This window comes from Acanthochromis polyacanthus, chromosome 17, assembly GCF_021347895.1.
Source record: "Acanthochromis polyacanthus isolate Apoly-LR-REF ecotype Palm Island chromosome 17, KAUST_Apoly_ChrSc, whole genome shotgun sequence".
NCBI classification, from domain to species: Eukaryota; Metazoa; Chordata; class Actinopteri; family Pomacentridae; genus Acanthochromis; species Acanthochromis polyacanthus.
In genome coordinates this window covers 5,799,224-5,814,920 of record NC_067129.1, presented here as the reverse complement: position 1 = coordinate 5,814,920, position 15,697 = coordinate 5,799,224, and the positions used below count along the sequence as shown (strand labels likewise).

General features: G+C 38.4%; 1 protein-coding gene across 1 annotated transcript in view; it reads left to right on the top strand.

Moving 5' to 3' along the window:
* Positions 1-15,697, top strand: part of stk32a (serine/threonine kinase 32A) — a 75,895-nt gene that overhangs the window by 10,339 nt on the left and 49,859 nt on the right. The window contains exon 4 of the mRNA XM_022205079.2: positions 316-467. Coding sequence (XP_022060771.1) covers positions 316-467 — 152 coding nt within the window. The remainder of the gene's footprint in view (positions 1-315; positions 468-15,697) is intronic.

The following is a 15,697-nucleotide window of genomic DNA, read 5'->3' as shown; positions in this document are numbered from 1 at the left end:
AATGTCTAGATATCAGCTCTTAAATGAAACTCTAATGAGCTATTTTTGTTGTTATCATTATATTTGTCCAAACAAATGTACCTTTAGTGGAACCAAGCACTAAAATGAACAAGTAATTTAAGAAAACAAGAGTGGTCTAATCATTTTTTTCCATGACTGTAATTCTTCACAAGATTGGGTGTTTATCATATGTTGTCATATTGACAGTGAGGATTACATTTTATGTGGATGCTATGTGAGCAAAATATGAGTCCTTTTCTTAAGCCTGCAGCACTGCACTGCAAAATGAAATGTACACTTCTCTGATCTTATCAGGTCTGCATTGTGCAGAAGAAAGACACCAAGAAGATGTACGCCATGAAGTACATGAACAAGCTGAAATGTGTGGAACGAAATGAAGTGAGGAATGTTCTGAAGGAGCTGCAGATCATGCAGAACCTTGAACATCCTTTCCTGGTCAACTTCTGGTAAGCCGCCCTGTTTTATTGAGTATTTCAAAGTACAATTGCTTGTCTCAGTCTAAGTATTCTCTGAATGAGTGAATTCCTTTTACAGACAGTTCAGGTGCTGCTTTTTTAATTCAAACTCAGAAAGCCTTAAAATAGACTTTGACAGAATATACTCCTCAGTTCATTAAATATGTACACAAAAGGCTGCTTTGAGAATCCTAAGCTCAGTATGAATGCTTTCCACCTCTCCACAAAAAGCTTGTGCTTCAACATTAGTTATTATCCTCAACAATTACGGCCATTCGATCGATTTCCGTAGTGCGCACCATCACCAATTTTATTTTTACGATGATTGTATCCTTACCATTTAATCAGTGAATGCCAGGACACAAAGTAAGAGCGTCATCTATCTGAAAAGACGCCTCTCACACAGTCTTAGATTGAGTCATCCAGAAAGGTGTTGACCGCCGGGGAACTCTCACAAACCTCATCTCACCCTGAGAAGTTGCTAAAAGGAAAATGCAGTTTGCTCACTCATCCAAGCTCCACTTTTGTGCGACTCTCGTCGGCTTCCCGTTTGCATCACCGTATTTGGGGTCGAGGAAATCTTTCCCCTCAACGGCTCCTTTGCAATGCGAGTGCTAATCTTAGATGACTCATCAGGTGCTTTTAAGCGAGTCTTTCATCAGAATTTGAAATCCAGAGCTTATTGAGCGATGGGAATCGTAATTCTGAGATGTCTGATAAGTACTGCTTGTTAAGGTTCCATCTGAAAGGCGTCATTAATTCTTGATAAGCACTCCTGCTCTACAACATCTGAGAGGAAGGCACCCTGGTTTTCTGTCAAGCAGAGATGTCTGTCCAAAGACAAAGAGACAAGAACAGTCCCTGCAGTCCAGATTCTAAATATAAAAGCGCATTTATCATAATAATTGTTTATTCCTGCCTTTGACTCACCAGTTTAACTGCTGTTCTCAGGTTTAATCATCTCTCTGTGATATAAAACACCAAAACTCTGATCACTGACTTGGTGCACTCTCCCTCTATTGTACCGTGGCATCAATTTTCTATCCTCTCTTTACCTCCTCCTCTTTTCTGCCTTTTAAATTTCAATTAATCTTTTTGAAAGCTACTTTGGTGGAATCAATAGCTATCTTTTTTAATTACTAATGTAAATGAAACAAAATAAAGTCCTCCCTTGGTGGGGATGAATGAGAAGAAGCACATTAAAATAAAAAGAAAGGATAGAAAGGGAACGCAGAGGGGATGCTGAGGGAACAACAACAGAGGGAGAAGTGCAGCGTACAGACTCATCAGACAAACAATGCCGGTGCTTGCTTTCTTGCTTGATTGCATGCTGTGTTGGACAAAAAAAAAAGTTGGAAGTTAATGCTGTTGGCAGCGTAAACTCCCCCCTGGGTGGGGGTGGTTTCCTCCAGAGATGTGCTTGGATCAGCGCTGTGCCCACTCACCCACTTTCTCTCTCCCCCTTCCTGTCTCTCCCACTCTGTTGAGTTGGCATAAGTTATGATTGTCCTGAGGTAAGCGCTCAAGGTCAGAGACAGGGAGAGATTACCTGCAAGCAAATCGACTGCGCTGAGCCAGTCACATGCAGAAAGCTGTTCCCTGCCTCGCCCCCCTTCTCCTTCCTCTGGCCTCTTTTCATTCACCTCAGATGTGTTTTTTCCTCACCTTTCTCTTTCTCTCTCCTTTCTCACCACCTGCTTCACTTCCCTTTTTTTCTCCTCTTGCTGTCACTGCGCTTGCTACTGGCCATGACCCCAGATGTCTCTCTGCACCCAGCATGCAGCCAAACACACTTGGAAGACAGGAGCAAAAAGAAAAAAAAAAAAGTTTTTTCACTCTTACAGAAGTTATTTTTTGAGCATGTTCGGCAATACTGAGTTTGAAGAATCTTATTCTTTGGTGCGATCAGCTTATTGATGTGCCAGCAAGTCCCACTGTGTAAGGGGAGCCCTTATTGGCACTGTACTGCTCTGACACAAAGGCCAATGATACACTCACACTGCATAGACAATACACTGTAAAAAAAAAAGTTGTTTTTACGGTAAAATTCCGGCAGCTGTGGTTGCCAGATTGCTACTGTAAAATGACGGTAAAACATTTTCTACATTTACAGGAAAGAAATGTAATGATATTGTTGATTTTAGGGTTAAAAAAAACACGCTTCATTCCATATTTTAAAGTTTGTGTAACTTGCAAAAATTGTGGTGGCAGCATATGTCTGCTATTAACACAAAAGTACATTACTTTGACTGGTAAACTGTATTTTTGCATGTAATAAATGCAGAAATTGCCATGTTATAAATATTGCAGCATGTTTCCAATATCAGCACAACAATATGTACATTTAACTGGGGAAAACTGTATTCTTTTTGGGAATTAAATGCAAAAATTACAGTATTGTTCTACACATTACAGCATTTTTCTATTAAAAATTGCGCAGGAGTTGGGAAATGGATTTTTTCAAGAGAAAAAATATTTTTAAAAAAACACATTTTTTCTCCTGATTAACCTATTTATGGTGATGCAGTGTTATATAAACTGCATCAAACTGTCTTTTCACCGTAAAATGTGCAAACATTTTTTACAGTGTAGACAGAGGACAAAGATGTCATTAAGCATCAGATTCAGTTTTTAGTTTTGTCATCTCTTTTTAAAGTGGATTTTGCAGTTGATTTGTTTGTTGATGGAGGAAACATCCCAAAAAATAAACTTGTTGAGACTACTGGTTCGCTATTTGGTGTGATGAATGCGTTGAGTTCAGGTGGTGTAATATGCTCTACGCGAGCCACACATCAGTTCAGATTTAAGCAGAAGAAAAGCGACATGCAGGAAAACAGTACTTCCCCATGCTGGAAAGAAATGTTATTTGTCAAGCTTTGAATTCCATTCATATTCCAGGAGTTTCTACAGTGTCATCTGGTGAAACTGTTTAGATCTAGTGGAGAGTTTCTAGTCCCTCAGACCTTTCTATGCCTCTGAACCAGTGGCAGTCATGGCTACAGGCTTATTTTTGGGTTGTACCTCCTTCATCACATTCTGATGATGAGCTGATTAGACTTTGGTGTTCAAAGACCGAGGTCACTATGACCTCACAACCAGCTTACTTGGCCATAGCTCAAGGAAATAGTCTAATTATGACAAACTTTCACTCAAATGTCCAATATGACTAAATGATAAAGTTAAATTTCACAGATTTAAAAGGTCATCTTCACTGTGGCATCATGATCTCCTCCAGAAACACCTCTCTATCCATTATTCAACAGCGTAACTCAGCAACAGAAGGGGAGATTGTGACCGTATTTAACATTTAGTCAGATAGTGAATTGGTGACACTAATCTTGAGAGCTGCTTCGACGCTGTGGTGATTTTATAAATCATTTGTGCCGCTGGGTTTGAAGATGTTTGTAAAGCATCAGTGATTTAGAATTTGAAGCTTCTTTGCAACAACATACGTATTTGTCTTTCATTGTGTAGTGCCATGACTACAACTTTTTGTTCCATCTAAGCTAATCATAAAAACACTTAACACATTGTTGTAGATGCCTTCAAAAGTATTCACTAAATATATCATTTGAGTCTGGACAGATGTGGATGTAAACTGTGACCTAATTAGTTGATGAAAGCATAGTTAGACCATTCTCCAGCGCAGAACGGTCTGACTGTACCTCATCATCACTCTGCTATTAGGAAGAAAATGCTGTAGCTTGTCTGTGTTTATTTAAACCAATTACAATCGAATTGAGAGGAGCTAAGTGAAGGATGCAAGGCAGTGTTCCTTTGAAATAGTGACAGGCAAAAAAAAAAAAAAAAAGACTAAATCAATTCAATTCAATTCAATTCAAAAAACTTTATTTGTCCCCAAGGGGCAATTCAAAGGCACGTAGAGCAGTCAGTGCAATGGAAATAATAAAGGCAAAATACTATGTACAGAAATAAAACTAAAAAATTAAAATCACAATAAAAACCAGCAGGGCTGCCTCCAAATCCTTGGCAAAATTTGACATTTTTTAGTGTGGCAGGTTGCTAGCTCTGTGTTGTTGTCATTGTTTCCCGTAGTGGAGGGCATTTTGAAACCAGTAACACACAGAAGAGGAGTGGACAGTCACTCAAACTGTTCAGCCAGTAGTCAGACTAAGGAATACAACAGCAGGGAGGTAATTATTGTTTTCCTTGTTACTCTCTCACAGAATCTGCCTGGTGACGTGTTGTCAACACACAGTCAAAGAAGTGAAATAATAAAAAAAAAGTACTAGTGTTATTCTCAACAAATTTTATGCTGAATTCCATTTTGGCTAGAATGAAAGAAATGACATAACTGGATAATAAAACTAATAACTTGAGTGCACAATGATAATGTTCACTGTTGAAAGCTGATCTTCTTTTAACAAACTCTATAGGTCACTTCATTTCATGATGTATCCCATCCAACTTTGGGACAAATACTACTATGATGTAACATGGTATTGTAAAAAAAAAAAAAAAAAAAAAGCATAACTGTCAAAGGAAAAGAAGAGGTACATTATCAAAAGTCTGAAACATCATGGGGTAAAAGCTTGAGTTGCTTCAGGGACTCCCTCGTTTTCTTACTTCTTATGCAATCTTACTAATGCATTACATTTCTATGCAGAGCAAAGACATCATTCAGTGTTGTTCCCCGTTCATGTGCTTTTCAGCTCTTAGAACAGCAGTAATGCCATAATGTTTCACAAGGGCAGAGTATTCCTAAAAGAAAAATGAAGTAAAAGCTCTAGTAAACCTATCAGGTGGCTTTAAGCAGGCACTATAGTCTGCTGAGGTACAGGCTCCATTAAGGAGCGTAATCTAAGAAAAGCTCAGTTCTAGACTCTTGCGTCACAAGCATTGTAAGTAATAGTGAGATCTTCTTGTACTTACAAACAATATAATTGTGCAACTGCAAAATGGGCGCATCACATCCTCATTTACTTTTCACACTGCAGGCACTGATGAACACTTGAAAGCAACATCTCAGCATGTCAGGTATTTGGCCTCAAGTCAAGGTGACCTGGTGAAGCAGAAGATCACACAATCTGGGCTGGCAAGAATAATAAAATATCGGAAATATGTACAGTCACTGCAGAAAGAAGTTTGGTTGCTCAATTATAGAAATAATTAGGTTTCTCTTGTCTGTATGTGGAGTTTAGGTCCAATATTTGGCATGAATTGTCCGTGTGCTTTTTGGCGAGGGGTGTGTGTATGTTACTGCATCAATGTGTGCATACTCAGGCAGAATTAGACACAGACTGATGGAAGCTGTCAGTCACAGGGAAGTGCTGGGCGACAGGGTGGGAGGAAGGTCAGAGGGCTGTCGGCATCCATCCAACATGTCACAGTGTGAGCGCTCGGTCGGCTGTGTCCATTTCAGCAAAGGTGCTGTGGTCAGATGGTCTGTTTGTGTGTGTGTGTGTGTGTGTGTGTGTGTGTGTGTGTGTGTGTGTGTGTGTGTGTGTGTGTGTGTGTGTGTGTGTCTCTCATCACCATAATTGCAGTACTTTGTGCTGAACAGCCAAGTCTTGATTAGGCATTTTACTTCCGAGATCCACTGACAAGGTTTTTATGCTGCAGGCGTTCAATATATAAATTGAAACTAACAAAAATCATTCAACATTCAGACGAGGTTTAGTTCATTTACCTCATAAAAGGTGCATGGAAGATGGATTACTGCGTGGGAGAAAACTCCTTCTCAAGGAGTCTAATATTACATTAAGTACAAGAAGTACAAGTGATCTTTTCAGAATATTGGCAATGTTATTTTGATTTTATTTTATTATTTAAGTGTAATAATATCATGGAAAATTGGATTTTTTTTTCCTGGAATATTGCAATGTGAGGAGCTGTCTTGCAGGATTTAAGGTCTATAATCAACTTAAAGCAGGAATATGTTTTGTGTTTGGTTTGTTCCATTTGGAAAATGCAGCAGCTTTAGTGTTATTTCATTTTAGTGTGTAGCGCTACATGTCATAACTGTTACCTTTGACAGAGGGAGAGGGAGTCTTTTCTGTAAGGTCTGTTACCATTAGCTTGCGAGTCCCTGTGGTTTCTGGAGACTTCCATTACCGAAGTGGCCTGGGGTGCCTCTCTGTCTCTAAAAGCTTGGTGCAGGATGCTCTCTCCCATCAGACCGGCTGCCTGGAGGCCACCAAGAGGTCACATTGAAATGCATGTGTGGCCAGGCAGAGATAGACATTGGAAGAAAGACAAAATGAGACGAAGGTGGGGGCAACTGGAGGACAAGAGAGACAGAGAGAAAATGATGAGGGAGAACGAGCAGGCTGGATGCCAGGGAGGCTAATGAAAAGTCTGCACCATTTCAACATAATGCACAGGTGCTAATCGTCAGCCTGACTGCTGTTCTCTGCTCGCTACACAAAGTGCTGGTCCAGGCATCAAGCAACAGCTGCTAATGGATGTTTTCAAACTTTCTGTACTGTACTTTTTCAGTCCTTTGCAGCTGCACAGTAAAAAATAGAGGCAAAATAGCAACTGGTTGGCTGATTATTTTCCATTTCATGGTGATACATCTGTTCATTTTTATTTTGTTATGTTTATGCAATCTAATAGTTACAAGGGATATGAATTCTACAACTATTAATCCTCGTGTTGTCCTGCGGGTCAAAATTGACCAGTGAAAATTCTCATGTCAACCTTTTCAACATTTTTGGGAAATCTTGGAACATTTTTAGTGGAAAAAGAAATGTTAAAAAGTTTCTTTAGAACATTCACCAAGAAATTTATTTTTGTGAATGTTCTTAAAGAAAATATTTTAAGTTTTACTGATATATATATATGTAATAATTTCAGATACTTTTAGGATTTTTTGGAAAATTTTACTAATTTTTTGAAAATATTTACAAGAATTTTCTTGCCAAATTTGGGGGATTTTTTTTTTAAATAAAACTTTTAAGGGAAACTTTTCTGGAATTATTTATCAAATTTTCTGAAATTTGGGTATTTTTTGCTGAATTTTTGGATTTTTGTCAGACAAGGAAACAATATTTTTTTGGTGCCTGTAAATGAGGACAACATGAGGGTTAATGTAAGATGTTGCACAAAAGTTCACTTGAAACTAATATGATGATATAATAAACTTTGGAAAATTACATTTTCAGACATTAAATGCATTAATTTAGTATAAGATTTTGCATGTCTTATTGTTGTGTCTTATTATTCAATTGACATTTCCATATTGCAGTTGTGCAGACTAATATTCTACAAACTCTAGAAGCAAACTATATCTTAACCTGGAAATCAATCATTAATTGGATATTTCTGTAACAATTATGTCAGATGCTCTGTTTTTCTGCACTATTTCCTCTCTGACCTCTATTCAAAGGCTTGCTATTTACTATTCAGGAGGTGAGTTCTCCAACAGTTGCAAAAGTTTGGATTGTTTTCAATTATATTTTCAACACGAGAGTTGCACTCAGAGACTGCAGACCTCTGCCAAGGCCAATGCTCTGTCCACCAATTTTGAATAAAGTGATGGGGAGCCGTACCAAAATTTAATGAGTTCTCCCTGTGCTCATATTCCACCTCTCCATCAAGTTTTATGAAATTTGGTTGGGGAGTTTTTGTGTAATGTCTCCGAAAAACACACAAAAGGCAGTGAAATCAGCTAATAAGGTGAGGTGATAAAAGCCAAAGCACAGTTTCAAAATGAAACAGGCTCTTTTAAATCACATTAGTCATGTTGTCATATGAAGAGTAACACGGTTAACTTTTGTGACCTTAAACCTACCTGTGACAAACAGCGTAATTGGTACCGTTTCTAATTCATTCTGACAGCAGGTCACTTGAGATTTCATTCATATTCAACCACGTTCCAATTACCGTGTCACTGTGGTCAGAACTGGAGTGAGTGAGAAGGAGGCTGGACTTGTTTTTAAAGGAAATGGGCCTCTTATTGTCATAGGAGACCAATTTACACTCTAAGTAGAGTAGCGACACTGCTGAAACGGCATAAAATATAAAGCTCAGTTTCGCACCAGGTCAGTCAGTTCCGGAGGGATGTTGCTGATTAGCAGCTATTACACTGAATGTACTGCATGAATAACTGAGAAACACAAAACCACTCACTTATGCTGATAGTTGTTGACTTTCTGTACCCATCTACAGAAGCCTTGCATGTGTGTGAGTTTTTATTTGTGCAAATGCTTGTGTACGCCTGTATCTGTGAGAGTGCTTATTAGTTTCTGCAGCTAGCGTTGCATCTTAAAGGCATTATGGAGGATGTTTTTTTTTTTTTTTGTTTAATTTGTCTGATTCACATAAAATGAATATACTGACCTTTAGTGGACTTTTATGTATGGTCTCTAAAAGAATAAAAATAAAAAAAATAACTGTGGACATGGCAGGACCTGAAAAACATCAACCAATCAATGCGCTCGGACCGAGGCGTTTGGTTTGCTCCCTTTCCTGTCAATCAAAAATCTTCCGGCTCAGGCCTAGTTACGTAGATTACGTACGCCTTGGACTTCCGTGTTTTCTGTATGTGTTGCTTTGTAGAGCTTCGTAGTTAGCTGGCGACTTGTTTTGCTCATCTTTTTTTACATAATGGCAGATGAAGATCCAGGGGGATCCAGCCGTAAAAGACACTTCACGAGTGCTACGCAAGTTTCTGGAGGGCGGCGTTTCTTCGTAAATGTTAAGAGGGGGGAGGTTAGCAGGGGCGAGGGAGAGGTTGTATGTGCGCATGTGCATGCTACGTTCAAAGTCGTAGGAAATAAATCTCCTCTAATGCCTTTAAGAGAAAAGGCACATGACTCATACAAAAGTCTGTCGAGTGGCAGCGTTTATGTGGCGTTTGTGCACATATTCACAATCAAAGTGTGCTGCATGTGCCTCGGATTGACCATGCCAGACTGTCTTTATCGTGGATTTATTTCTGATCAGACATGTCAGAGGTGGTGGTGAGTCAGTCAGTTTGTTTGTTTGGAGGACAAAACAACTTCCCCTCAACACTCATGGCTCATCCTTACTTTTTTTTTTTTTTACCATCTTGGCTTTTTGGTGGAATGACCAGTGGGACCGAAAACACGGAAACCTCAGCCAAGCATGAGAGTTGGTTTTCTACTCGATTAAACTGAGGACTCAAGTGTGATATTGATTGACTTGATGGCCTTGCTGCTCATCTGTACATCCACCTGACACTCTCAGCAACATTTGAGAAATCATAGTCATGTGTGTTAAAGTCACAATACTTTTCTTCTCTGTTTGCCAGTGAATATTCCACTAACCAATTGACAAAAAGCTGTTACATCACATTTGCTTTTCTGTAGCTGAGAGTCAATTGTGTTTTCTAAGAAGAAAATCCAAAATATTTAAATTCTGTTATGCACCATTTCCATTGCCAGTCCACCAAAATATGCCATGATCTGCACTTAGAGCAGTTTTTAGATTACAAAAAACAAACAACTACAGGATTAGGATTAATAATTAATAATTAACTAATGTTGGTTTGACTTAAACATTAGGTCAACCTTCTGAACCTTTAGCAGATTTCTGAATTTTTCACTCCTGTCACGTTTTATTACCTATGGGCTCATTTTTCAGTGGAATGTAAAGTCCTGTGCCTTTATGAAACAGCACAACAAAAAAAGAGACCTTTATTATGGTATTTGTGCAGAATCACACAGTTATAATGCTATAAATTATTTAAAAGCATTTAAAAAATGGAATCAACATGTACAACTCTGTTTTGTGTCCTTCACACATATGAACAAACTGAGGAATAAAATCTGTAGATATTTTACTACTTACTTTTTTTTTTTTTTTTAAATTTGTTTCCATATTAGTATTCTTCCCGCTCTATGTAAACAGTCTGCAGTTCAACCCGGTTTTGAGAAAAGTCTCTGAATTTCTCTTGTGACTGTCAGTCACAGCTCAGTCAATCATGGTCTGTCAGTTGTACTGATTAGTGCTAATTTTATTGTTTTTACAGACTCTGGTTAGAGCAAATTACTTATTTCGGGCAAAAATTTAAATGAGAAATGAGTAAGAAAGTGATTTTTGATAAAATATCATAATTTTCTGCTTAGATTTGCTTAGTTTCCCTATTGAATGGCAGGTCATGAGTGTGAGTTAAAAATGAAGCGATTCTTTCTGTTTTTATTGTGTCTTGCTCTGATAAACGGTGTAATTATGACATTTTTAAAAGAATAACTTCTGTCAAACCAGCTGGCAGTTTTGGAGGTTCAAAGGGTTAACTACGGTTAGTTAAGTTTGAAGATTAGGCTTAACATGATAGATCTGAAGATTTATGTCTAGAAATAGGCAATACACCAGAAGAGACCGTCCCATTGCATAAACTGCATACTATAGTAATTAAATAAAGGACTGTTTTCCTGGGCGAAGCTTCCGTTTTGCTGCCAAGAAAAAAGAGCAATTATTGTCCGATTTGTGCCTCCTAAATGCTTGTGGCAGCACCATCTTGAGTTCTCACCGACCTTAACTAACTCTGCTGGGTTCGAGGTATTTACACTCGAAATGTGTGTGCATGTGAGAGACACTAAGGTAGACTGAAGGAGAGAAAGTGTGGGTGAAACAGGCCAGAAAGCAGACAGACAAGGGGAGAGAATAAATGTGAAGACACTTAATCAGAAGATTAATGGACAGAGTAAAAGGAGTCAATCAGAAAGCACAAACTGCCGTCTAGCTCTCACTTTAAACCACCAAAAGCCTGTTCGTCTTGTTTTAGTTCGCAGTTTGCAGCTAGTCCTGTTTTAGCTTTGGTTTGACATTTGGGTCATCAATATTTCACACGTGAGTCTTGCTCTTTTTTTTTTTTTTTAAAGTACACACTTATAAATGCTTGGTCTCACACCACTGCGTTTAATGAATGCTCTTTGCCTGTAACCATATTCCCCCCTTCACACTGTTTTCACACTGTTTTCTCTAATGAACGTACACGAATTTTGCAGTCAAAGTTAAAAGAAGAATTCAAAATAAGTCTCAGTGACTAAGATTTCAACATTTGTGGTTAATTAGTCCTTCACACATACTTGTACACAGAACCAGAGCAGGAGCACTGTGGATAATTAGGAGGAGTGTTTTGACCGTCTATGTGCATAGAGTCGTGTCGGCCTCCAAAAAACTACAAATCCTGTATCAAAGCGAAGCGTTGCTTTGATATTTAAGAGAATGTTAAGCGAGTTTGATGTTGGCTTCTTTATGCCTCTATGCCAGAATCAAATGTCACATCATTTTCCAACTCACCCTCTCTCATCTGTGTTCACTCACACAAGCAAACATACTGATGCACTCTGTCGCCTCAGTTACATCTCTCTTACATCTAATGGCAGCAGCTGGAACTTTTTCAGATTCAGATCTTCATAGAATCCATATACAGGTCCACTCTTTTCAGAACATGGCATTTTTAAATAATTTCATTGCAATTTGTAACGCTCCAGCTGTAATTTTTGGTTTAAAGTCTCTCTCGGTTCATTGATTAAATCCCTAAAAACTCAGTTTTTCATGCAAAATAATCTTTCCTGCCTTGAAATAACTTTGATGTAACTCCACAATGATGCTCCCTGTAGAATGTTCAGATTTTGACCATTTATTTTGCATATGACATGTCTGCTAGCATAAAAAAATACCATATAGATATGTTTAAAGTTATTGATGTATTTTTACGATTAGGATTAATTTCAGACAGATTTTAACAAACATCTGTTTTATGGTGGCATACAAAGAGACAAAACACAAGGCAATTAAAAATCACCTTCCAATTCCGTTGACTATAACGTTCCCTCATCAACCTTACATTGACTGATTTTACTTTTGTCTAGTTTAAAAAAAAAATAAAAATCAATAAACTCTGAACAGCCAGACTTCTTACGCAGCTACAGTATGATGATGATGGCAGCTTTAACTATAACTTATTACATCTTATACAAAATGTGGACAAGAATAAGTGAATGCTAACTATGCATGCGTGTAAAATCTACCAACATAGCTACAGTATATATGCATGTAGTCACATACACGCATACAACATACACTCACATGCATACATCTATGGAGTCGGTGTAGACGGAAAGATTGACACACAGTTATGTTGCATGAATACCTCACAGCAAAATAACTAACTAAATAACTCAACAGATTCTTCAGCTGTTCAAAACATTACGGGATATCAAACCATTCTTTTGTAACTGAGTGTGTCTTAAATACTTTTTAAATTTAGAATTGTTCAGCAATTTGTCACATAATCCTGTTGTTTTTCCATCTTCAACCATTCTGAGATACATTTGTCTTGAACCTCAACTAATAAAACAGAATGCATATCAGCAACATAGCAATACTTGCTCTATCTAAGCTGAAGATATAGAGGACATTTAATACGTTTTATCCTGTACTTGACCTGGCCACTGCATAATCCCTCAGATCATAAAAATAGCAATGTCTGTAATTATATAAACAAGGCATTAAGAGGGTCCATATCACGTGATTTGCTGGTAATTCTCATGACTCGCTTTTGCTATTTAAATACCTGCTTTGCATGGGTTTAATGCACATTTAAACCTCTGTTCTGAACAACAGACATCTATCCCTAAGCTTTAATTTATCCAAGTCTTGACCCTATAATTTATTTCCATTACAGACGCTTTGGTTTTCTATCCAGAAAGAACACTGGCCTGTGTCAACAATTTTGTGTCCTCACACCATAAGTAAACCAAGTCCACGCACACATTGAGGTATATTAACTTTACCAAAAACTTCGGGGAAGCTGGGCGTCTGCAGGCGTGGCTAAGTAATTGCTGCTTGTCTGAGTGATTGATAGCATTGAGTCTGCTCCCATCCATTCAGCTGTACTGCATTCCACTCTCTAAGGGAACTGGACAGACCTCATCTCAGTTCCTTTTCACCTTATTCATTAGAAAAGAACTGTTTGCTGATTTGCATCTTGTGTGATTAGGAGGGACTGATTTATTCAAGGTGTTCCTGGTTATTTTTAAGTGAGACAATAATATTTGATGATGCCTTTAAGTGATCTGAAGCTGAGAACAGACAGAACTCCATGCATGCGTGCAGCTCTTTGTGACATTGTCAAACGTGCATCTTCATTTCCCAGATAGTCTTTCCACACTCGGAGGCCATTGGCAATTAGATGTTAAGTGGTCTCAGCACTTTCGGAGCCTTAGCAGACAGCTTGGAGTCAGCTCAATCAATCCCCATCCATCCAGTGCAGAAAACCACCACCTCCAGTTTATTGGTAAAGGACCCAGAGGAAAGGGGGTTACCAGCTTTGCAAAAAACTGCTCCTTGGTCATTCAGTTTTGAGCTTAAGCCAAGATGATGGTCCTTATCTGCCAGCAGTAACCCCTGGGGACTCAATGCAGGAAAAATAAAATCCCTAGTCAACACTGAACACTTCACTGAAGTCTGCTTATTATCTGATTAGAAATATTCTGGTGGAACTGAGACAGGCCGCGGTGTCGTTCTCAAATTTTAAGCAAGATATTAACTTGCAGATGTAGGACATTGTGCTGCAGACTGTATCCAGAGCAACGCTTTAGGCGAGTGAGGAAATGTTGGCTGCTGCATGTTTTTTTTAAATATTATTTTTGCATAAATTAGTTTATTGTGGGAGAGAAACTAATTAGCTTATCATTTAGAAGGAGAGGGTGGGGAAAAAAAAAAAAGTGCAGCCCCTGTGGGAAGCTCAGCATGTAAAATCGATGATTTGTGCAACAGCTTCTCAAATGGCAACGCAGGGAGCTGCGTGCTGATACAGACCTGCTGTGTTTGCCAGTGCTTAATTGACGGATGAATAGATTGATGACCACAACTTGCCTTCCCACTCAAAACGTCACACACATACTAATAGTGGGCTGAGGCACATGCAGACAAATGGAACCCTGTTGCACTAAAATTATGTACCTCAAACTGCATTTCCATTGCTGTGATGAGGGAAAATTTGAAAGTCTAAGTTAGAAGAGGAGGTGGAGACATAAATCCATAACCTACGATGCATACAACGGATGAATGGATGGATGGATGCTTAATTCATCCCCTTGGAAATTCAGGAGACTGTTGTTTGGATCCCCAATGTGGGACGTTTAATCTTAGCCTTAAGCTTTATTTTCACTCACTGTTTGGTTTGGGCACCACGATACCCTTATTGGTTTGAGTAGAAATGTATGCTTTGGGTTTAAATGGACCCTTTCATAATGTTAACTACACGTTAGAAGCACGGTTAGGTTTTTCCACTAAAACTACTTGGTTGGACTTTGGAAAAGGGTTTGAGTTAAAACACAACCCTTTTACAACATGCTTGATCATCTAATATGGGTCAATATATAATTGCGGGACTTTTTGTAACATAGTTGACATTTTTGCTGTTTTCAGGCCTAAAATCAACATGGCTGCCTATGACTAAAACCAAAAAAAGACATTGATTGATTCCCTCAAAATGTAATTGTTAATGAAGTTTATAGGAACATTTTTAAGAGACAGGGCTGAAACATTGCATATAGTATGCAGTACAAACAAAATTACAAACAGAGCTGAGCAAAGGAAATCAAAGAAAGTAAATGAAACCTCCTCAGAGAAAATTATACTTGGCAACGCTTTGACACCTTCCCTGTTGGAGATGACTAAGAAGACAGTTTAGTTTTTTCTACCAAATCTTTAGGAAATGTAATGAAATGAAAGCATCAAAAAGAGGCAGAAAGCTAATGGAAAACCTGCTCAGATACAGCAGAAGCAGAACAAGAAACATCTGAGCAAACAATGTTGCAAAGCAGATGCCGGATTCTTTTTACTAATCATGCTATGATTAAATATTTTGGTCAATTTTGATTGGACAGAAGCTCAATAGCAGCGTGAACTTTGTGTAATGTAAAAAAACCCAGCCGGGTTAATCTGTTTGCTGATCACTAATGTAATCACAACACAGATTAGGTTTTCTGTGTTGACTGTCCTCAATTGCCTTTTACCCCAGAAACCAGAAAGCACCAAAAACAATAAGCAAGCAACACAATGTGATGGCGCTTTTACATTACACCTGGTAGATTTTGGTTTACTACTTTATTGTTAAAGGAAGAATAAAAATAAAGTTTTTGTGTAGCTGTCATCCTGTTGAAAGTTGTCACAGCCACATCTGCACAAGATGATATTAAAATAACTCTGAACTTGTTAGCCTTGGAGACGTTATAATGAGCCTCAGGCACGACTCCGCCGGATTGTAGGTGTTTCCC